The sequence below is a fragment of the Myxocyprinus asiaticus genome, chromosome 15 (genome assembly GCF_019703515.2).
Source record: "Myxocyprinus asiaticus isolate MX2 ecotype Aquarium Trade chromosome 15, UBuf_Myxa_2, whole genome shotgun sequence".
Taxonomy (NCBI): domain Eukaryota; kingdom Metazoa; phylum Chordata; class Actinopteri; order Cypriniformes; family Catostomidae; genus Myxocyprinus; species Myxocyprinus asiaticus.
In genome coordinates this window covers 22,281,718-22,306,135 of record NC_059358.1, presented here as the reverse complement: position 1 = coordinate 22,306,135, position 24,418 = coordinate 22,281,718, and the positions used below count along the sequence as shown (strand labels likewise).

Genomic DNA, 24,418 nt, shown 5'->3' with positions numbered 1-24,418 from the left:
ATTTCAGGCAACAACGCTTTTCTTTCTCTTTTCATTCTCGTAAAAAATAAAAGCATCCAAGCACTTAGAAATATTATTTTATGGTAATAGAAATATCTAGATAGTGTAATATAAAGTCACAAATCCAACATGAAAAGATCTGATGTCAATCTTTTAGGCAGTTTAACCAAACCCTTCAAAATAAAGGTTTTGGTATTCAAAAGTCACGTTTTCAGCAGTGCGTTTTAAACGTTAGAAGCAAATAAATAATGATTTAATGATTACCAGAATAGTCTACAATAGTGGAATGTCGAATAGAACATATACTATGAAACCAGACTGTAAAAAAGAGAAAGGAATCGTCATCCGTTGATGGAAATAAAATAGGACTTTTATTTTGAAAAGAGACAGAAACGCCTTTGGGCCTAAACTGCAGCTTATACGCTCTGTTCCTGCGCTGCAACTCGTCTTCAAAATCAAACAAAAGCTCGCAAAACGCAAGGTTGATAAATTACAGCGCACAGGTAAATATTTTAATACAATTTTAAAATCAGAGATGCGTTATTTCGAGTTGAGTTCACGGTAGAAGTCTGTGATTTGAGAGTTATCGCATTTAAATGGAGCTGCGCTTGATGTTGTGATGTAGCAGGAAAGTGCTTTGCCGTGACCTAGTCTCGCATGTTTCTATTAGTACTTTCTCATTAAGATTGTGAAAAATCGGATAACTCTTAAATAGTTTTTCGATCTCCTCGCCTTTTATTGTTTGTAAAGCATTACGCATATGTTTTGTAAACGGTCAAGCGGTTGATGTCTTTCCCAATTGAAGATGTGTTAAACGGCAGTAGTAATAGTAAGAATGTAATATTTGGTGGTTTATCGTTTACAGAATGGAAGCACCATCAAATCTTCGTAAGAAGCCCAGGACCGGCGGGAAGGTGAGCTCTAGACAGTCCACAACATCATATCTGGGCCTGATGAGCATGAGGCCGACAATGAAGCTCCAGTCGTGAAATCACGTGATTTCCATCAGATAATCTTCAATAGATCGGTTAATTGAATCTTGCTCGTATAAATTGCAAGTTATCACTAAGATTTGCTTCAGTAATATACTTAACTATTTCAGTCAAATCAAAGTATATTTATCAAATGCACAGCAATACAGCAATTACTGCAGCAGTAATTGCAGGCAATGAAATGCAATGACGGTAGTGCAAATGACACAATTGTTTTCTGAAAACAGCCATATCAGCTTCAAACTTTAAGGAATATTCTGGATTCAATACAAGTTAAGCTCAATCTACAGCATTTGTGGCATAACATTGATTACCACAAATGTAACTTCCACTCGTCCCTCCTTTTCTTTTAAAAAAAGCAAAAATCTGTGTTGCATTGAGGCACTGACAATGGAAGTGAATGGGGGCCAATCCATAAACATTAACATATTCACTGTTTCAAAAGTATAGCCACAAGATGTAAACAGTATGCATGTTAGCATGATTTTAGTGTAATAAAATCACTAACTGTGACGGGTAAATTTGTGTGTTATGTGAAAGTTAAATCCAATTTTACAACTTGCCATGACGATGTAAACCCTGTAATCCGGCAAAAACAAAGATTTAAACAACTTAAAACGCAAGTTTTACAGGATATTTAATTTAAGGTCTTTATGAACATTTTTGCCTTTAAACCCTCCATTAATTGGCCACATTCACTTCCATTGTAAGTGCCTCACTGTAACCTCGATTTTTGCCCCTTTTTTAAGGAGGGAAGAGTAATCAGTAATTTTGGCATTCAACATTATGCCACAAATGCTGTCGATTGAGCTTAACTTATAATTAACCCCAACTATTCCTTCAAATCAGTACTTTTTCGAATTGAGATCTAGATCATCTGCAGACTTGGGTCTGTCAATTGCCACATTGATTTTTGTTTTGATAATACCTCAGAATTAGCACTGATTGCAACCAGCTTTGTCAGATCACGTCAGATGTAGACACCTCAACACTGGGTTGGATTGATTTCATCCAACTACCTTTCTGTTTAGGTTACTGTAATGCCATGAAGCAGCTGCTCTTTCTGGCATAATGCTGCAAACTGTCTGTATAGACTTGTTTGACAGTGTTAAGTTTTTGATCTGGGCTGAAGGGATACACTCTTTTTTTGCAGAGTGTTGCCTGCTTCAGATGTCGGAACACAAACCTTTTAGTTGACTGGGCCTTGCAAAATTAAGTGAAAAGGCCTGTGATCTCACAGAATTTGGCGTGGTGTTGGGGAGGTGCTGGAAGCTCCACTTTTAAGGCTGAAAGTGAGCTATATTCCTCAGCCCTCACGCCACGTTAAAAGGGTGAGTGGGCTGTTGCCAATTGGAGAAAATAAAGCCAAGATCTCTGCCCTGAATATCTGTGAGCATTCAGTATATTTTCAGGATCTACTCCTATCTGAAACCAATATGATTAGAAGACAATGTATGTCGAGATGCTTTACATATCAATAACAAACTACAAAACATTAACGTCTAATTAAAGTGAATTTAAAATTCTGTTGCTTGAAGTGCTCAGCATACACTCAACACAGGCCTTGTAACAGCAACTTTTAAGTCCTCTCTTATAGTTGCTTATATCTAAAGTGTAAGAACATAATCTATTTATCTTAGGTATGCATGTCCTTTGTTTTGTCATTGACCTGAAACAGTGCTTATTTTCTCCTGTAAAAGACAAATAAGCACTAATGTACTGGCCCTATTGAATGAAGCAGAGCTGCTGCCTTCTGTTTGGAAACAGACTGTAATTGTAGAATATTTTGCTCTTTTATCATGCCATGTGTTTTTGTCTACTTGATAAAACTCCATTCTTGGGGATGGATAAAGCATGATTATTCTCATGTGAGAGTGTCTGGTGAAGAGACACTTTGATTGCTCAAGTGTCCTCCTGTACAAGGACTATCCCCCTCTACTTTTGAAGTGGAGTGGAGAACAGAACTGGAGAATTTAGGAGGAGCAGGAGAGGGGTCTGCTCTTTAACTCCTATGATGTTATATCTCTCTAATTCCTCTTTATTTCTCTCTCCTCCTGACGGTTTTATTTGTCGGCTATGACAGAAAAAGCAGCCACCCCACAATGGTGACATAGGTAAGTCCTGCCCTCAGAACCCAGTTCTGCCCTTTCACCTTCAGCTCTGTCTGGCCTTGGTAATGTTATTGCCATGTGCCACTTCTACTGGGTTCTTGAGAGCTTTTGGTGCTTCAGCCCTAAATTAAACACGCAAGCACAGCTCTTATAGTTGTGCTAACTAGCTCTCTTTCAGACAAATGCTTTGCACATCTGTTAGCCTATTTAAACAACCATATTAAGGCCTTTGCACGCCAAAGACAAATGGCCCTTTCACAGAAAACGGCATGAACGATCGGCGTTACAATAGGTGGCACTAACTGACAAGCTATTTTTCCCCGGTATGGTAGTCGGCTCAACGCACCTTTCAGCTGGTCTGCCATTCGCCCGTCATGGATGAAAATTTGACAAGTTTGCAAACAAGTTCTCTAGATTGCAGATAGAGAAAAGAAAACCGATTTCTCTACAAGCTGCTGCAGTGATGAAGAGTTTGTTGTTGATTTGTTCAAAGAGAAAGCATTCGAGACACTTTCACAAACTATTTCAGTTCTCCTGCTGGATAAGATTACTGGCAGTATTATCATGTGTACATAGTCTGAGGGGTGATAAGAAAATTGAGTGTAAAAAATAATATTAACGGTTAAAAAATGTTATCATTCGGAACAATACTGATCATATGCTATTGCCACGCATACTGTAAATACTTGTGTAAGTACATTTGTTTGAAATCACTGCATAATGCACACTCAGGACACAGAAAACATATGTTGTCAGTTGGAACAATATTGATTGTCTCATTGCCAAGTATATCTACTTGTGTTATACAGTACATTTGCTCAAAACCCTACGTGTTACTAATTAAACATGACATTTAAACACAAAACCCATCTTCAGTCTGACCAATTATTATTAGATACTTTAATACTGCTGACGGCAGCACAACTGTTAACGACTTAACGATAACACCGCAATAACGATTACATAATTTGTAGGGAAACCACCACGTTTTTGGTATGCAAAGGGTAACAGAGTGCGCTGAGATTCACAGCAGTATTATTAATATTTAGCGAAGAAAAATGTTTGCGATCCGTAAAGTTGTTTATAAAAAAAAGTGATACAAAGGCAAAGATGCCACAAAATGTATATAGGAGAACTTGCGTAAGATGAAATGCAAAGGCAAAATATTCAGCAATATGGAGTGTACATTATGAAGACAATCCATGGATGCAAGGAAGAGATGCAGCAAAATCATTTACATGTTAATAGAACCCATATAAGAAAATATAATATATATATATATATATATATATAAGTTAAGTCATTTGATGCAAATTAACTCCATATCCTCACTGCTGGTTCAGAATTTCTTCCTCGAGTTACATCAGTGTTTAATGTCAGTGGTCAAAACTGCTTTCTGTGCTTTAACGCCACCTATTTCGTGGTTTTGGTAACTGCAACAACTCCTGACACGTGATCCAATGCTCATATTTTAATGGTCAGGGCATTTCATCACAGGCAAAGGAAAACATTTACACACTCATCATAAAAAGAAAGCCTTGCTTTGCCGGCACGCAATTCGGCCTGAATTTTTGCTCCAGGTGTGTATGGCTCATTAGGAATCCATTGTTTCGATTCAAAATGTTGATAAATCAACATGTCGATAAATCGTGGCGAAAATTTGCGTTTGGTGTGCAAATCCTTTAGAGATTGGAATCATAAGAATATTAACAATTTGGTTCAGATTCTATTAATGATTCTTTTCAACCCAATTGTGGAAGAAATATTTGGAAATGAGAAATGCAATTCTTTTAAAAATGTATTTCCCTCTGCAACAGACTTTTTAATGCAGCATATAAGCAATCCAATAATTGGTTCTAACTATATATTAAAAATACTAAAAATCATTCATTCGTTTTTATGAAATTAAGTCTCGAGCCTTAAAAATAACAACACAGACTTGCGGTTCAGTAAGTGAATCAGATTAATTCAGTAACCGCCCTGAAGTGAGTTGATTCACTGAAAAAAGGCTCATATGTAATTTGTTTGGAAATTAGACTAATTAGTCACATTGTGTGTGTGTGTGTGTTTCCTGCTGTAGATTCAGTAGTACTGCTGAATACTAGTGCAGGAAGCGCTGAGTGTTATTGTATCGTGTTCCATCCGCATGGGCGGAAGAATGCACATTTGAAAATGTTTAACAGAACTGAAAGTTTTGTTAATCATTTGGTTCTATTTTTTTTTTTTTTTTTTTTTTTTAACTGGAACCAGTTCTGAAAAAGAACCATTTCTCAGTTCCCAACAGTAAATAATATGATGAACAACAATAGAAACTTCAACATCTAGCTCCTTTAAGCAGCGTTCAAGTGTCTAGCTCTTGACATGCTCTTGCCGTGTTCTTGATAGTTCAAGACCAAGTACACGTGGAGTTGGGGTATTTCACCTTTGCTCCCTGTATGGCCACATTTGAGTCATGGAAAGCAATATTTCAGTGATTACGGCATCATGCACAGGGTGTGCATCAAGCTGCTAAAGGAAATAGTTAGTGTGAAATACATTATAACTTCATTTTGAAAAGGTGTCAAGATTCCATGAAGTGATGGCACAGTTAGCCTTGAACTTGTTCAGAACTGTTACACTGGTAAAGTGTGATTGGCTGAACCAGGTTTGAACCAGTGCACTATTACTGTGACTGTGTTATGCCCAGAAACCCATCTGCAACTTTTCAAAGTCAGCATGCTTCATTTGAAACTGAGTTTTTATGTTGTTCACTGTGTAAGATTAAAGAGTTGTGGCTCATTTATTTGACCACAGCCTGTTATTATATGAAGACCGTGTGCTTTAAGCACTCTGGTCTTTTTGTTTTTGGGGATGCTCTGGTCTTTTTGTTTTTTGGGATGCAGTAAGCCTTTAGTATTGGTTCAATTGAGTGGAAACCCTAATGCCGCCTTTGAGCTTTAAGCTTTGGCTTATTGTGCCTCCCCATGTCCCTTTTGATATTACTCACTTAGCTGTGTGTGTTTCACCAGTCTTCACTGACAAAAAAGGATCCATCCAGACCATACCCTCCTTGGCTAAACGGCTGAAATCAGTCACCGAAACAGTTATTGGTGAGTAACAATATATTTTCAAAACTGTTCCTTGCCATAATATATAGATGGAGGCTAAGAGCTAGTCGCCTTATTGGCAAAGCCATCACCTTGTCTCATAACAGTTCTTATTCTAGAATGCATATGTCCACTTGCTGGACCAACCTGAAAAGTAAAATTTTAGTAAGCCTGATTTGAGCTAATGTTTCTAACTTATTATTACAATATCATTTTTGTAATTTAATTGTTCATCTGAAATGTTACTAAAATGTATGCCTGGCAAGCAGTTCAGGAGATTTTTATTTTTTCCCCCATTCAGGTGTGTATATATACTTGTTAATTGGCCTGTCCCGATAACTACTTTTGTTGGATGATATTGTCCCAGAAATAATTGCGATAAACGATATTATTGTCATTTTAAGACCATTTTATGCCACTGATATAATAATATAATAGCATAATAATGCAAGTACACCCTTTCAAAGAGCAATGAACTTTTAATTCTTAAGAATATTCAGACATTGGAATTGGAATGTAAAAAAATAAAATAAAATAAAAGTCGGGAAGGCCCCTCTCCATCTCCAACTGCGTTTTTTGTTCCCAGCTCAGAAAATTGGATGGGATGGATGGTTGTTTTAGATGAGCTTTTAGATTCGTTGTATTGCCACTTTTCGTTGCCACTGTTTTTAAACAAAGTCAACATACCGACTCGTTCACATTAATGAGCTCTCCTCTCTCATTCGGCTTAAAGCCAAAATTTTCCTACACTGGAGCTGTGGAATGTAAGTCCATTTGGACTTATTCTTCCAAACTTTCTGGCTGGAATTATGCTGTCATTGGGAACAACACCTATTAGCCTCGAGTAACACGTAATCTTCACCTGTCGCTGTCCACTCTGTGTGTGTGTGTGTGTGTGTGTGTGGAGGAGCTGCCTGAGCCCCGCCTCCGACACAGCAGACGAGAGGACAGAAGCAGCGTGACTGGCTAAATTGTTGGTGATATTCATTCTTATGTAAACACAATGGCCAATATCGAGGTCAGCAAAAATGATCGAGGTCATGTCCATATATTGTACGATAAGTCGATAACGTAATTATTGTGACAGGCCTACTTGTTAAACATAAGGTAAAGATGATTATATGAGTTAATGGGCCACATTAATGAAACCAGCAGATACTAATGCTGTGTAAATCATTAATTCTTGCAATGCAACAATTGATGTAAGAATGGCTTTACAAAGAATTTGCATACATTTGTTGTGCTCATGTATCATGAATGAGGCCCTCCGAGTGTTTAAATGCTACATATGATTAAATGAATGAATGAATATAAATGTAAGATAATTTCTGTAACAAACTAGACAATATATATTTCACCATGAAGGCAAGCCTTGTCAGCTCAGAATACGTAAAACAAGACACCTGCCATTGCAACATCTCTCAGAGAATGACCTTGAACATGGATGTGTATGTGTTTTGCATTCATAGGCCTGCAGTATGTGTGGGAGTATCGAAGCCCATCCAAGTCAGTTCCTCCTCATTACCAGTGTAAACTGTGTAAGGTTCAGAATGTGCAGAATGATATGGCTGCTCATGTCCTGGGCTGGAAGCACTCCTTCAGATACATGGTAAAATCTTCATATACACTGTTTTGTCAGTGCACAGATAAACAGCAGATTTATTCTCTATCCATGCTTCTGATAAAATATGCATCCCTTCAATGATGCAGCTCTATCTCTGCTTGGAGGCTGTCCGATATTTGATTATTCTAGTTTCTATTTTTTTATTTTATTTCCTCTGGGAAACAGAAGCAGAACCACAAAGACAAGGTTCCTCATGATGAGGAGGCAGCAGTTAGAGATCCAGCCATCCGAAAAGCTGTTAAAGCTGCTGCTGCTGAAGTGGAAAAAGCCGAGGGCAGAGGTCAAATTAAGGTAAAAGGCAAAATGCACACATCCAATGACATAACTTTAAAGCATTTGTCGCAGTTCTCATCACACATTCTTCTCTGATTTTCTCTAGATGATGCTTAGGGAGCCTTGTGAGGTCGTGGCGTTTCAGGGAATGAGTAAGTCATATGTCCTCCAACAACTGACACATCTACCCATGATTCTGAAGCAAAGCTATTATGATAGCAATATATCACACACATCCTGATGCAATTTAGTAATCCACAAATCCTTTTTTTTTTTTGGTCTGATGCCGATATCTAGTGTATAGTTTAGCCAAAAAAATTAGAGGGGTTGTGTTTTAATGATGGCATGAGGTTTTATGAGAATGAAGTTGCTGAAATTAAATGAACATTTCTTTTGTGCAATACAAAAAATTCACTCTAATTGAAAATCTAAGACAAAATATTGTGTCTGCAAAAGGCTGAAGTCAGGAGATGAATAAATTTTTTTTCCAGAGATTGTATTAGCGGTAGCAGAATGCATGAATCAGAAATGGCAAGTGCTGCTTTTGAGAAGTGTGGCCTGGTCTGTGCTTGTCCATATGTAATTTAAGGAGATCAGTTCATTTGATCCGGGCACAATAACTTGCAGATGTTTCCAGTATTGTGCATAGGCAGACATATATATATATACATATATATATATATATATACAGGTGCATCTCAATAAATTAGAATGTCGTGGAAAAGTTCATTTATTTCAGTAATTCAACTCAAATTGTGAAACTCGTGTATTAAATAAATTCAATGCACACAGACTGAAATAGTTTAAGTCTTTGGTTCTTTTAATTGTGATGATTTTGGCTCACATTTAACAAAAACCCACCAATTCACTATCTCAAAAAATTAGAATATGGTGACATGCCAATCAGCTAATCAGCTCAAAACACCTGCAAAGGTTTCCTGAGCCTTCAAAATGGTCTCTCAGTTTGGTTCACTAGGCTACACAATCATGGGGAAGACTGCTGATCTGACAGTTGTCCAGAAGACAATCACTGACACCCTTCACAAGGAGGGTAAGCCACAAACATTCATTGCCAAAGAAGCTGGCTGTTCACAGAGTGCTGTATCCAAGCATGTTAACAGAAAGTTGAGTGGAAGGATAAAGTGTGGAAGAAAATGATGCACAACCAACCAAGAGAACCGCAGCCTTATGATTGTCAAGCAAAATCAATTCAAGAATTTGGGTGAACTTCACAAGGAATGGACTGAGGCTGGGGTCAAGGCATCAAGAGCCACCACACACAGACATGTCAAGGAATTTGGCTACAGTTGTCGTATTCCTCTTGTTAAGCCACTCCTGAACCACAGACAACGTCAGAGGCGTCTTACCTGGGCTAAGGAGAAGAAGAACTGGACTGTTGCTCAGTGTTCCAAAGTCCTCTTTTCAGATGAGAGCAAGTTTTGTATTTCATTTGGAAACCAAGGTCCTAGAGTCTGGAGGAAGGGTGGAGAAGCTCATAGCCCAAGTTGCTTGAAGTCCAGTGTTAAGTTTCCACAGTCTGTGATGATTTGGGGTGCAATGTCATCTGCTGGTGTTGGTCCATTGTGTTTTTTGAAAACCAAAGTCACTGCACCCGTTTACCAAGAAATTTTGGAGCACTTCATGCTTCCTCCTGCTGACCAGCTTTTTAAAGATACTGATTTCATTTTCCAGCAGGATTTGGCACCTGCCCACACTGCCAAAAGCACCAAAAGTTGGTTAAATGACCATGGTGTTGGTGTGCTTGACTGGCCAGCAAACTCACCAGACCTGAACCCCATAGAGAATCTATGGGGTATTGTCAAGAGGAAAATGAGAAACAAGAGACCAAAAAATGCAGATGAGCTGAAGGCCACTGTCAAAGAAACCTGGGCTTCCATACCACCTCAGCAGTGCCACAAACTGATCACCTCCATGCCACACCGAATTGAGGCAGTAATTAAAGCAAAAGGAGCCCCTACCAAGTATTGAGTACATATACAGTAAATGAACATACTTTCCAGAAGGCCAACAATTCACTAAAATTTTTTTTTTTTATTGGTCTTATGATGTATTCTAATTTTTTGAGATAGTGAATTGGTGGGTTTTTGTTAAATGTGAGCCAAAATCATCACAATTAAAATAACCAAAGACTTAAACTACTTCAGTCAGTGTGCATTGAATTTATTTAATACACGAGTTTCACAATTTGAGTTGAATTACTGAAATAAATGAACTTTTCCACGACATTCTAATTTATTGAGATGCACCTGTATAAGTTTAGCGTTGGGCACATTAGAACCCACTTTAACTAAAAATGAACAGGGATTGAGAGAAAAGGTCTGTGGTTGAAATTCGAAATCTTGGACAATACCAAGTGGTTGATGGCATCCTGTCTCCGGTGCGCTCACTCCAGTGGATTTCTCGTAAATCCTATCTACATTTACATTTATTAATTTAGCAGACACTTTTATCCAAAGCGACTTACAAATGAGGAGAACAACAGAAGTGAATCATCCTAGGGAAGCACCAGTAAGAGAATTGCTGTATTACAAGTTTCAAAATTGTTTAGAGAAGTACCCCTAGCAATAGGGTGAGCACAGATACATACACCTAACTATCCACAGACACGGTCTCACATATACTGCTCTTAATGCTGCAGCAATAACTCCGACAGGCTCTAATTGTCCCTTTTGTTTAATGGTTTATGTCTGGGAGGTCTCTTCAGACACAGCTGAGAGAGAGTCAACAAAGTTAAACATAAGCTTATATGTTAAATTGCATGATCACATCCCACAACACGTTTACTTTATTCTGATTGTGTTAAATATTATTGCTTGGCAAAGGGGGCAGTTTATTTAGTTAAAGTATAAGCTTTAAAATGTCAGTTTACAAAAACAGCAACAAAACAGTCTTAACTGGTCCTAGATCCTCAATTCACAGCTAAATATAATTTTACAGACATTTTTACTTCATCTCAGAGAGACATTGTGTTTTACTCAAACATTCCTGAAAACACACACTTATCCCAAAATTTATATTACAGGACATATCCTTGTCACTAGGAACAGAAAGAAATAGATTGCAAAAACAGTGATATCAAATAAGTTCTTTTTTTTTTTTTTTTTTTTTTTTAGTTTTGATAGGTTTTCTAATTGACACAAGGTGGAGCGAATATTTATGTGAATCAGCCAAGCTGACACAGGCAATGCGAATAATAGTTAAATATCTGCCAGTATATTGACTAAGGTTGCCAGCTGTCCCGTATTAGCCGGAATAGCCCGCACTTTGGCTGAAATTATGGCCTCCAGTACTTCAGTGGCGAAACCTTTAACGTCACCATCCAATATTTAAGCGCAAAAATGCTCAATTGTCCCGTATTCGCGTGCTGGAAATTGCCAACCCCTTATATTGACTTATCACTATTGCCATCAGCATATCTGTTTGTTATTGCAGTAACACTTTACAATAAGATTGTATTGGGGAGGGCAGTGGTGGCTCAGCGGTTAAGGCTCTGGGTTACTGATCAGAAGGTCGGGGGTTCAAGCCCCAGCACTGCCAAGATGCCACTGTTGGGCCCTTGAGCAAGGCCCTTGACCCTATCTGCTCCAGGGGCGCTGTATATTGGCTGACCCTGCACTCTGACCCCAGCTTAGCTGGGATATGTGAAAAAAAAAAAGAATTTCACTGTATATGTGCAAATGTATAATGTGATAAATAAATATAATTATAATTAAATTATTTATTAAAGATAACAATATTTTAGCTTTTATTAATCTTGGTTAATGTTAATTTTAACATGAACTAATATATTTTTTTAATTAAAGGTTGTGTACATTAAAGGAATAGTTTACCCAAAAATGAAAATTCTCTCATTTACTCACCCTCATGCCATCCCAGATGTGTATGACAAACAAAGGTTTTTAGAAGAGTGTCTCAGCTCTGTAGGTCCATACAATGCAAGTGGATGGTGATCAGCATTTTAAAGCTCCAAAAAGCACAGACAAGCATAGTAAAATTAATCCATGCTACTTCAGTGGTTAAATGAATGTCTTCTAAAGCGATATGATCACTTTGGGAAGAAACAGATCAATATTTAAATCCTTTTCCCTATAATTGTTGACTCTGGTTCAAGTGTTCATTTACTTTTATTTTAATAAATTAAAATTTACAATTAATAAAAGTTGTACAAAAATTACTGTTCATTGTAAATTCATGATACCTAATAGACAGACTAATGTTAACAAATATAACCTTAATATAAAGTGTTAGTTATTGCTGATGTTATATGCTATTCTGAATTTTTTTTTTTTTTAAAGTTATAGGCCTGTATGTGTATTCAGATCTACTGTAAAACTCTTGCATATTCTCCCAGCCCTTCCAGTTACTTATCCGGCTGTTTGTTTCTCTTAGAATCTGCACAGCCCCACATGGGCTTTACGGGATCTGCAGGTGTCCATAGGCCACCTCCTCGCAGGTCACAACAAGGTTAGTGTCACCTGTGTGTATGTTTGCTTGCATATTTGATTTGTTGAATGCATTCATCATCTTAGCTGTTTTATAATAAAAGTCAGGCATTTCCAGTGCACAAATAGTCTAAAAAATGCCGTTCTAGATATTAAGTTTTATGTGCCTTTATGAAGGCTATTGTGGAAAATTAAAGCAGCCACTGATACAGTAACTGGTGCAATTGATTGGTAATGTTGGTAATTGACATTGTGATATACAGCAGAAACTTTCTTTTCTCACTCCGTCAGGTGGCCCATTTGGAGGGCCTTTCCCAGACCCCATGTTCAGGGGGGAATTCTCTCCCCGAGGTGGGTTGATGTCTGATTTCACTCTTGAAATGCATGGGGGTCCGGTTGATGGCCCCATGAGAAGAGGCCAGCCTGACATGGGAGGCTTCACAAGCCCAGGCCGCTATGGAAACGGCATGTCTGGGCCAGACATGGGGATAATGGAACCAGAGGGCATGCAACATTTCCTTGACGATGAATCCATGTGCATGGGCGCAGACGGCTATGGGACTGGCCAGCATGGTGAGGGGATGGGCAGACCTTTCCCCAGTGACATGCCCATGAACAGCAGTGCGGACAGAATGATGGGGAATGACCCTAATGTCATGGAGGGCAATAGCATCCCTGCAACACTGCTCAAATATCTGGTACCAGTTCTCTTTGCATACACAGAGTATGTTGAAATGCTTAATTTAGTGTATATTATGAACCATTTGGAGTTATGAGACTTAATGTGTTTGTTTTTAGGACTCATTTCGTATTGAGAATGAGGATGATGCCCAGATTGTCCTAAAGGTCACTCAAAAGCTCACAGATGTTCTCATGGAGTACCGCCTTCGGAGTATTTCATCGGTAACAAATAATAAAAAGCTTAGAAATGAAAAATATATATATATAAAAAAATGTTGTTTTAATTATGCATACATGCTTTATTTAATGAGACTTTATTTGCAGTGCACAAATTTGACAAGTTTAATTTGGCTTCAGTTTTGGTTGATTTTAAAGCAAACTTCATTTTTTTCTAGTTGCTAATATTAGTTCAAACAGCCAGATTGTAAGCAAACTGGTGGCAGGTGTGTTTTTTTTTTTGTTTTGTTTTTTTTGTTTTTTTGTTGTTGTTTTTTGCTGCACACCCTCCTAACACAGGATGTGGTGACCGCTTTATATGCCTAACTTCCCTTGCAAGGTGACATGAAATTTTTATAGAAAAATATACATGTACAATGTTTTAGTGCAAAATAAGCATGTACCCAAAACAAACACAAAAATAAAACATCAAACTTCAATGCACAGAATTCTATTGGGGAAAAAAACCCCGCAAAATTGTTGACTTGTGTTTTCTCCAACTAATTACAATTATGTTTGAAGAAGCGTGTAGTCAGGAGACAAAATTTTGCAGAGATGTTCATTGGCAATGGTACAAAACGGAAATTAATAATTCGTTCCCTCGTCTAAGCTAAACCACCAATACTTTAACACTCATAATTTTCTTTTGCCTTGCTGCTCCTTTTTTATTTTTATTTTTTTGAATGAACTGATGTATCTGACAATAATACTTACTTGAACAAAATTGGTGGTAAAAGAGCATGAGTTAAATGAACAGCAATGTCTAAGGAAGTACAATAGGTAATTTATCACATGGTCAGACATTTGAAGATTGTTCTTCAGAACAGTCTTTTAGTTTTAAGTCTGTATGTGGAATGTCTTTCAGGTGCCACTGCCCAGTATAAAGTCCATACCCTCAAGCTCCTTAAGCAGCATGAACTACTCATCCTCTCGTCTCCCACACAGTTCTAATGACAGATTCTCCAGTGGTATGTCAGGTATAACACAAAAACACAGTTGTGGTTTGATTAAACTGGCTTTATGACATGCTCTGTCATTGTTAGATCTCTATTGAGAGTCAAACCTGCAAACATTGCAGAACCATAAATATTTCTTGTTGGTATGCTTTAACAACAACATAAAACCTTTAGACCGATATTTGTTCACTCATTTTATTTTACCATCAGATCACAGTTTTACTTAAGAATTATGCTTTAAAAATTTACAAAGAGGTGCAAAATCTTTTTACTTTTTTAACAATAAATACACTCATTTCAGTTGAACATGTATTGGATCTGTTGAACACATGATAGGCCAACATTTAAAGAGCACCAATCGGGGGGCCTGGGTAGCGAGTATTGACGCTGACTTCCACCCCTGGAGTCGCGAGTTCGAATCCAGGGGGTGCTGAGTGACTCCAGCCAGGTCTCCTAAGCAACCAAATTGGCCCGGTTGCTAGGGAGGGCAGAGTCACATGGGGTAACCTCCTTGTGGTCGCTATAATGTGGTTCTCGCTCTCGGTGGGGCGCATGGTGAGTTGTGCATGGATGCTGCGGAGAATAGCGTGAAGCCTCCACATGCGCTATGTCTCCGCGGTAACGTGCTTAACAAGCCACGTGATAAGATGCGCGGATTGACTGTCTCAGAAGCGGAGGCAACTGAGATTCGTCCTCTGCCACCCGGATTGAGGTGAGTCACTATGCCACCACGAGGACTTAGAGCACAATGGGAATTGGGCATTCCAAATGGGGGAGAAAATAAAAAAAAAAGAGAGAGAGAGAGAGAGCACCAATAAAAGGTAATTAGAAGAAAACTTATTTAAAAAAGATACACAAAAAAAAAAAACTAAATATGATAACATGATGATTGATATGAAAAAGGGTTATGTACTTTAAAACATTGTGCTTCTGTTTCATTATGAAGCTTGAAGGTAAATGCCGCTTTCAAACCTGTCACGTCTGTTTAAATAAAAATGTAATATTACATGTTCTTAGAAGTACCAACCTTTCTAAATATTGTGGCTATTATTATTTCTGAATTGTGTATTTGAATTCAGTTTTTTTACAAAGTGTTACTTATTAATTTGAATAAACCATCAGTTTTTCATATTGGCATTTTCATGCGTATATCCGATATACAGATGGTTTTAATTTGGTCAATAATTGGCCGATAATTATCGGCAGCCGATACATCGGTGCATCCCTAATTTCTTGTTTATTTTATGTCATTGTTTCTTTAAAAAACAACTGTTTAAACCCCACTGTATATCAAGAAACGGTGTGCTCTTTGGCATTGTGCAAACAAACATACGCAGGAGCCTTCAGATAAGTTCAACAGCCAAGGATGAAAATGCTGTATAAGCTTTATTTTGCAACATCTTAAAACATGTAGCCAATTTTCTGTGCCATGAACTATATTTAAAGGGAATACATTTGTTCATAAACACAATATATACTCAGATGAGCAGACGACAGTAGCCAGAAGATAAGTTTTGTCAGTGGTAGAAAAAAGCCAATGTTGCAGCAATCTTGAAATGCATAGTTTTTTTAATTTCTCACCAAAATGAATGGTGGTGAAATGCTGCTTTTTATACCCTTTTTGGATATTTGTACTGTATGTTTCAGTTTCCACTGGAGTGTTGGTATTAGTAATTTTCTTTTTTTTTTTTTTTTCGGTCTCTGTGGGTCAAACACGGATGTTTCCATTTTTTATGCTTTTGTTGAAGCTGTGCTTATGCAATGTGAGAATAGAACATATAACAAGTGAAAAAAATAATAATTTTATAACAAGAACAAGTCATTCCAATTCAATCAGTGTTGTAGAATATACTGTTACATTATGCTTGTGATTAGTGGTAAAGTATAAGCAAATTGTTATTTCATCCTATTGACAAATTACTTTTTTGGTACAGTTGTGCTATTGACTTTTATTTCAACCCAACTAGCAGAAAATAGAGACAGGCACAGATGCTGCAAATAGGAGACTGTAGTAAATAAAATTGTGCAATACCAAGTATTCAAATATTAAGGTGTGTATTTAATACATATATGATCTTTAATATAAACATGTTTTGGAGTATGTTACAGGACATTCATAGATTGCATGCTCCATTTCCCTGTAACTTTTATAGATTTTTTTGTGTCTGTCCTGGTAATTGTAAATTGTACAACATTTTGGTTTTCACTTAAACTCCTCTACCTTGACAGGTCCATCAAGATTCTACAACTGAACGTTCATCTGATGGATGCAGTCAAGACTGGATGTGACCTAACTTTAGTCATATTTAACATGGCTTTCCTCACTTTGTTCATGACCAAACACTTCTTTTCTCAAGTTTTAGGTTGCTTTGTTTTTACATTGTATAGGTACATTTATTTTTAACTTTATTTTCCTCATTCAGTCATTTTTAGTGAAATTAAGACTGCGCTTTTTAATAGCAACACAAGCTTAGACCTAAATTAGAGATTAAACCATCTGTAAGTGAACGTATTGAAATCCTTTTATTGTTAGTGCTTGTTTCTGAAGTTCTGTTTTCATAACATTTTGAAATAAATTGGTAGTTAAAAAGGCTTGTTCTTTTTTTATTATTTGTGTATGCAATTTCTTTATTGCTTTTCCTTGAAGATGTCCTCACTTTGGACATTAGGTCGTCCAGTTGTCTGAGTGAACAGTCTCCATCAGTTTCAGCACCTTAGGTTCTAAGCTCTTCACTAGTATATTATTGAAGTTCTGAAATTCTAAACTTGCTTTTACTGGGAGATAGGGTAGTATCTCCCAGTAAGAGGGGAGGGTCGTGGGGCACACTTGCAGCCATACAAAACAAGTAGAATGATATTCTTCAAGTATCTGACTATTTATGATTTTAAAAAAAAAAGAAAAAAAAAAAAAGCACTCCATGATTATTTTTATTTGTAATTATGGTTTTCCTTGAATGCTCGAGCAGGCAATGTAGGCTATGAACTGCTCATTAATTCATCCAAACATCTTTTCACAACTGATAAAGAAATTGTTTCAGTATTTCATAGACATGATTGTTTTAAATGCTCATCATTTCTTTAATTTTAGACTTGTGATAAGAAGAGGCATAGTGTGTTGCAGTTTATTTTCATACTTGTTGGTCTTCATGCTTGTCTTCAGACTTGACCTTGTCTAATGGTGAAAAATACTTTTGTCTTTACTAAATATTTCAGACCAAAACACAATGTAAACACAAGTGATTTTAATTGTTTTATTACAATATGTGCATTACAAAAATACACATTTGACAAACATCAATTTATCTGGTCACTCAGACATTAGAAACAACAAATGGTTGTAGTCAAATGGGAACATGTACAAAAAATGCCAAATCAGAACACTGGCTATCATACAGATAATGTGACAAACACTTTGACGGCCTAAAAGGTCATTAAGAAGCTTCTTTGTACAAACATTCCTTATAATAAACCCAAAAATCTGAACTGAAATCACTCTTAATACTCTAATATGAAAGTCAAGATCTCAATTTCCATTTTTAATTGAAGCCAGTAAGCGGTGTAAGTGTTTGTTCAAAAGCTATAACTGGATGAAACAAGCAGAAAGTGCAAAAGTGACTTAGCTATTTTTTTTTTTAATGTGCAAGGGTGCTGTGCACTAATTATATATTTTTGAATCATTGAAAAATTAAATGATTCCATAACAGTTGAGTCCTTAATAGTTTGGCAACTACTGTATGAAAATAAGTATTTTTGGCTGAAGACTTCCATGTCCTCTGTAATAAAAGTCTTTATCAATTTCAGTTGTTGTTGCTGAAAAAACTGTGCCAACATCTTAGCCAAAACTCTTCATGCATAGATTTGGTGACCTAGCCAATTGGCCTTTTAAGCTCGATCTAAGTTTTCAAAAGCTGAAGGACAATGATGACTTGGTTGTCCTCATTTCCATTGATTTTACACCATTGCTCGTGTCTAAAGATGCAGTAAATGCCTCCAAATGTTCACCGTGTGCCTATTATCTTCTCCATCTGTTGACGTGTGATACAAGTGATCAGAATTTTGGCTCCCATAAAAAACTTCCCATGAAGACTCTGAGCTTGTATGGCGATTTCCTCACATCCAAACTGCACAATGGCCTCCCCAACACCTTTGCCCTGGCTGTCCACAAGCAATGCAATATCATTTTCACAGATGTTGAAGGGCGTGAAAAAATCTTTCACCTGTATTTTCTTGACATCTGCGGGAAAATTGCGAGTATATACGCACGACATGGCAAAGTGAGCTTTTCCATAAGGATACGGTCTCCAGCTTTTAGTACATCTGTTCCTACTCAGTATGGCAAACATTTCTTCCTTAGTAATAGATGACACTTCAATGTTCTTTAGGCCAACCGTGGTGCCATTCATGTTCAGAGCTGAAGCGTAGTCTTCTGCATGGCCAAAGTTAATGAAAGCTGTGCATGTCCGCTCTCCCCACTTATTTAGTAAGTGTTTAATTTGACTGTTAGGGATTTCGTGGCAGCCAAAAATGTTCTTGATCTCAGTCTTGGTTATATTCTTTGAAAGGTTTTTGACTATAACATAAAGTTCTGTTTGAGGGGATGGGGAGTTTTGACAGTATCGTTTAGGAGATCCTGGTGAGGGCAGCTCCTCTGTACTTCTTTTGCTTGAGAAACCTCTAAATGTATTTCTTTCTGGGAAGGTTTTGTTTTGCTCCGAGAAAGCATGAGATTCCATGTTATCTGTGTGATTTTTGGACTGCTCCACAGCATCGGTCCACATCTTCTCATGGGCGAGTCTAACCTCAATGTTGAATTCTTTGAATTTTCTCTGACTGTACTTCAATCCCTCTTCAGCCTCTGCAAAACTGGACACCTTCGCCAGGCAGCACCAGCCCAGTTGTAAGCGAACTTTCATAAAAACCTCAGACACTGAGAGTCCTCGCAGAAAACGTAAGACCTCTTGTTTGTCAGCAGAATCAGGGAATCCATAAAGCCTAAGGTAGCCTGGCTTACAGGAATTGATGTTTCTACATTGTTGCTCCTTGAATGCCAAGTCATGAGTAAGTTTTACAGGATGAGTAAAATCTGCATTTGTTTGGCTGTCAGAAGAGGACTGTTGCTTGTCTTGAACAGTTTGGTTGAAGACTTTATAAATTTGGTTTAAAGCTGGGCTTCGATTGTTCATAGCTTGAGGCATCTGGCATTGATTCCCATTGTTTTTTGAATGGAGACCTTGAATGGAAGATGTTAGACTACACGAAAGACCTGCATTGTTGTCTGGTGAGGATGACGTCAATGGCACTGTTTTAGTCGCCCCTGCAGAGGACTTTGCCCTCTTTAACATTGACTCCATGCTATGCTTTAACTCCGCTAAACTGCTGATAAATAATGAAATAGCAGAGCCTCTGAGGGGTTTTCCAGAGTAGCGCATGGCAAGTTGACCTTCTCTTTCCGTATTGAAAATAATGAATGCTTTGCCCATCTCGCCCCCAGTGATATGAACACCACCCCCAGGGATGTTCAAGCCATGAAAAAATCTGCGGATATCTTCAGATCCTGCCTCTGTGTGCAAACCTTGCAAACGCAGAACCACTATTGTCATGATCAGATTATTCTAGCAAACCACTGGGATCTGTTGAGACAAAAGGCAAGGCTTTCAGATCTTCAGAAATCTTCTGAAATGTGTAACATCAACAAAATTGCAATGTGCAAACTACTCGAGGACCTCGAAACACGTGTTCTCCTCTTTGCTCAAAACTTCGGTTACTTCAGGTGAGAAAAACTTCCACAGGAAGAAATATCTACAGGTCTGCTGCTAAACAATGGAAATGGTAAAAACTAAAGTGTAATTCATCATTCCTCTTACTAACTGTTACTTACTTACTCTCTCTAAATCATAACTCGAAATTAAAATGCTTATCTGCATTAGAATTTCTGTCAGAGAAACGCAGCGATAACCTGCAAACACCACAGTTATTCTCGTGAGATCGGCGGGAAATGCTGCATAACTTCCTCTTGATGAGTCTTTTAAGCGCGGCCAGCAGTCAACAGGAACATCATACGTCATCTTACGTCACCTGTACCATGGCGTCGGGGACCGCGGTAAAATTAGTTAAACTTACCTAAAGTAAAGTTAGGTAAAGGTTAAAGTTCGACATTCGTTGGATATTCGGTTTCTCTTACCCGCGCTCTCTTCAGTCTACAATCTTACAAAGATGTCATTAGCACACTTGGTTTAAAGGGAGTATAACTATATTATATGGGCATAAAAGCTGGACTCAGAACAGTCAACGCTTGGTGTGGCTGTAAAATTATGCCTGAAATGCTCCTATGCGCTTTGACTGTTTGGCAGATGTAAGGGACCGTCTGAAAACTCCACCCACTACGCTAAAACATAGGAGATGTCCACTCATTCATTTAATGACGTGCAAGTTATACATGAAAAAACAAAACAAACACAAAAACAGTAAAATACATTTTCACATTCAGAATGTTGTAGTAACTTCCCAGAGGACAGACAGACATACTACAGGAGAGATTATTACAGTATCATCAATTATATGAGTACAATAATCAATTATTTTAGAAACAAATTAACTAAAATTCACCAAAATTATATTTTCTCATTCTAAAGGTTGTAGTAACTTCCCAGACGATATCAGACTTACTACAGGTGCGATTATTACAGTATGATCAATTATATAAGTACAGTAATCAATTATTTTATAAAACAATTCACTAAAATTCACAAAAATGATATTTTCTCATTCTAAAGGTTGTAGTAACATCCCAGAGGATATCAGACTTACTACAGGTGAGATTATTACATTATGATCCATTATATGAGTACAGTATTCAATTATTTTAGAAAAATATTCACTAAAATTCACCAAAATTATGTTTTCTCATTCTAAAGGCAATAGTAACTTCCTAGAGGATAGATGGACTTACTACAGGTGTGATTACAGTATGATCAGTTATCAGAATCAGAATCAGAATGAGCTTTATTGCCAAATATGCTTACACATACAAGGAATTTGTCTTGGTGACAGGAGCTTCCAGTGTACAACAATACAAAAACAATACAAAAATACCAGCAAGACATAGATAATAATAAAAAATAAAAAATACAAAATAATTATACACATACGTACAGACACACACATCCATACATACACACATACACCTGGGTAGTGCAAATCTAATACAGTCTGTTATGTACAGTGTAAATACAAATCTGTTATGTACAGTGCAAATGTTTTTTTTTTTTTGTTTTTTTTTTCAGAGGAATGAAATGGCAGAAGAGGTTGGATGTGTTGGATAAATATAAGAAAGACTAAACTGTGTATTGCACATAGTTATTGCTCAATGGGGCTATTTAACTGTTCATGAGATGGATAGCCTGAGGGAAAAATCTGTTCCTGTGCCTGATGGTTCTGGTGCTCAGAGCTCTGAAGAGTCGCCAGAAGGCAACAGTTCAAAAAGGTACTGGACAGGGTGAGTGGGGTCCAGAGTGATTTTTCCAGCCTTTTTCCTCACTCTGGAAGTGTATAGTTCTTGAAGGGGGGCAGGGGGCAACCAATAATCCTCTCAGCAGTCTGAACTGTCCTTTGTAGTCTTCTGATGTCTGATTTCGTAGCTGAACCAAACCAGACAGTTATTGAAGTGCAGAGGACAGACTCAATGACTGCTGAGTAGAACTGTATCAGCAGCGCCTGTGGCAGGTTGAATTTCCTCAGCTGGCGAAGGAAGTACAACCTCTGCTGGGCCTTTTTCACAATGGAGTCAATGTAGGTCTCCCACTTCAGGTCCTGTGAGATGGTAGTGCCCAGGAACCTGAATGACTCCACTGCTGCCACAGTGCTGTTTAGAATGGTGAGGGGGGTCAGTGTTGAGGTGTTCCTCCTAAAGTCCACAATCATCTCCACCATTTTGAGTATGTTCAGCTCAAGGTTGTTTTGACTGCACCAGACAGCCAGCTGTTTAACCTCCCTTCTGTATGCAGACTCATCATCATCTCAGATGAGGCCGATGACAGTGGTGTCATTTGCAAACTTCAGGAGCTTGACAGAGGGGTCCTTGGCGATGCAGTCATTGGTGTAGGGGGAGAAGAGTAGTGGGGAGAGCACACATCCCTGGGGGGCACCAGTGCTGATTGTACAGGTGCTGGAAGTGAGTTTCCCCAGTCTCACAAGCTGCTGCCTGTCCGTCAGAAAGCTGGTAATCCACTGACAGATAGACATGGGAACAGAGAGTTGGTGTAATTTATTGTGGAGTATAGCTGGGATGATGGTGTTGAAAGCCGAACTGAAGTCCACAAAAAGGATCCTTGCATATGTCCCTGGTCTGTCCAGATGTTGCAGGATATGATGCAATCCCATGTTGACTGCATCATCCACAGACCTGTTTGCTTGATAAGCAAATTGAAGGGGATCTAGAAAGGGTCCAGTGATGTTCTTCAGGTGGGCCAACACCAGTCTCTCAAATGACTTCATGACCACAGATGTCAGGGCAACAGGTCTGTAGTCATTAAGTCCTGTGATTTTTGGTTTCTTTGGGATGGGGATGATAGTGGAGCGTTTGAAGCAGCATGGGACTTCACACTGCAGTCCCATGATCTATTGAAGATCTGTGTGAAGATGAGGGCCAGCTGGTTAGCACAGGATCTAAGACATGCAGGTGAAATGCCATCTGAGCCCTGTGCTTTCCTTATCCTTTGTTGTCGAAAGATGCGGCTCACATCATCTTCACAGATCTTAAGTGTAGGTTGAGTAGCTGTGGGGGGGGGGGGGTTGCAGGAGGTGTTGGTGTTTGTGTGAAGTGAAGGTCAGAGTGGGTGTGGGGTGTGAGATTGGGCCTTTCAAATCAACAGTAGAACACATTCAGGTCGTCAGCCAGTTGTTGGTCCACCACAGGGTTGGGGGCAGGAGTCCTGTAATTTGTAAGTTATTTCATGCCACTCCACACTGATGCAGGGTCGTTAGCTGAAAACTTGTTTTTCAGCTTCTCAGAGTATCTTCTTTTAGCCACTCCGATTCCCTTATTCAGTGTGTTCCTGGCCTGATTGTACAAGACTTTATCCCCAACTCTGTAAGCATCCTCTTTGGCCTGACAAAGCTGCCTGAGTTCCACTGTAAACCATGGTTTGTCGTTGTTAAATGTTAAATAAGTCCTAGTAGGAATGCACATATCCTCACAAAAACTGATATATGATGTAACAGTATCTGTGAGCTCGTCCAAATTGGTGTCTGCAGCCTCAAAAACACTCCAATCAGTGCAGTCAAAGCAGGCTTGTTGTTCCAGCTCTGCTTCGTTGGTCCATCTCTTTACAGTCCTTAATACGGGTTTAGCAGATTTTAATTTCTGTCTGTAGGTTGGAAGAAGATGAACCAGACAGTGATCAGATAGTCCCAAAGCTGCTCTAGGAACAGAGCGAAATGCATCCTTTATTGTTGTGTAGCAATGATCCAGTATACTCCTGTCTCTGGGTGGGCATGTAATGTGCTGTTTGTATTTGGGCAGTTCACGTGTGAGATTTGCTTTGTTAAAATCCCCAAAAATAATAATAACTGAGTCCGGGTATTGTTGTTCCGTGTGTGTGATTTGATCAGCCAGCTGTTGCAGCACAGCATTCAAACACGCATTTGGCGCGATATACACACTCACCAAAATAAACGAGGAAAACTCCCGCGGCGAGTAGAAAGGCTTACAGTTAATAAAGAGCGCTTCCAAATTAGGACAGCACATCTTCTTTAACGTTGTTACATCTGTACACCAACTTTCATTGATGTAAAAGCACGTTCCACTGCCTCTTGTTTTCCCCGTTAACTCCGCGATTCGATCCACTCTGAACAGCTGAAAGCCCGGCAGATGTAACGTGCTGTCCAGAATGGCTTCACTCAGCCAGGTTTCTGTGAGGCACAAGGCAGCAGAGTTTGAAAAGTCCTTGTTTGTGCGGGTGAGGAGATGTAGTTCGTCCGTTTTGTTAGGGAGAGAGCGGAGATTCGCTAGTACAGTA

General features: G+C 38.4%; 2 protein-coding genes across 4 annotated transcripts; one reads left to right on the top strand and one right to left on the bottom strand.

The window, feature by feature from the left end:
• Nucleotides 1–387: 387 nt before the first annotated feature.
• On the top strand, nucleotides 388–16,993 carry si:ch211-197h24.6 (uncharacterized). 2 transcript variants are annotated; one of them, XM_051718984.1, is made up of 12 exons: nucleotides 388–503; nucleotides 866–914; nucleotides 3,076–3,106; nucleotides 6,112–6,192; nucleotides 7,659–7,798; nucleotides 7,979–8,104; nucleotides 8,193–8,238; nucleotides 12,497–12,571; nucleotides 12,841–13,247; nucleotides 13,348–13,452; nucleotides 14,312–14,414; nucleotides 16,632–16,993. In XM_051718984.1, exons 2-12 carry the CDS (start codon nucleotides 867–869, stop codon nucleotides 16,652–16,654), a joined length of 1,185 nt encoding a protein of 394 aa, XP_051574944.1. In that variant the 5' UTR covers nucleotides 388–503; nucleotide 866; the 3' UTR covers nucleotides 16,655–16,993. The 2 variants fall into 2 exon arrangements, with proteins under 2 accessions (XP_051574944.1, XP_051574943.1); XM_051718983.1 differs by having other exon boundaries at nucleotides 14,312–14,423.
• A 421-nt stretch (nucleotides 16,994–17,414) lies between these two features.
• Nucleotides 17,415–20,731, bottom strand: LOC127453001 (RNA-binding protein 12B-like). Of its 2 annotated transcripts, none has more exons than XM_051718970.1 (2): nucleotides 20,584–20,731; nucleotides 17,415–20,032 (listed from the first exon to the last, which is right to left on the bottom strand). In XM_051718970.1, exon 2 carries the CDS (start codon nucleotides 20,000–20,002, stop codon nucleotides 18,401–18,403), a length of 1,602 nt encoding a protein of 533 aa, XP_051574930.1. In that variant the 5' UTR covers nucleotides 20,003–20,032; nucleotides 20,584–20,731; the 3' UTR covers nucleotides 17,415–18,400. The 2 variants fall into 2 exon arrangements, with proteins under 2 accessions (XP_051574930.1, XP_051574929.1); XM_051718969.1 differs by lacking the exon at nucleotides 20,584–20,731 and adding an exon at nucleotides 20,126–20,559.
• Between the last annotated feature and the right edge of the window lie 3,687 nt (nucleotides 20,732–24,418).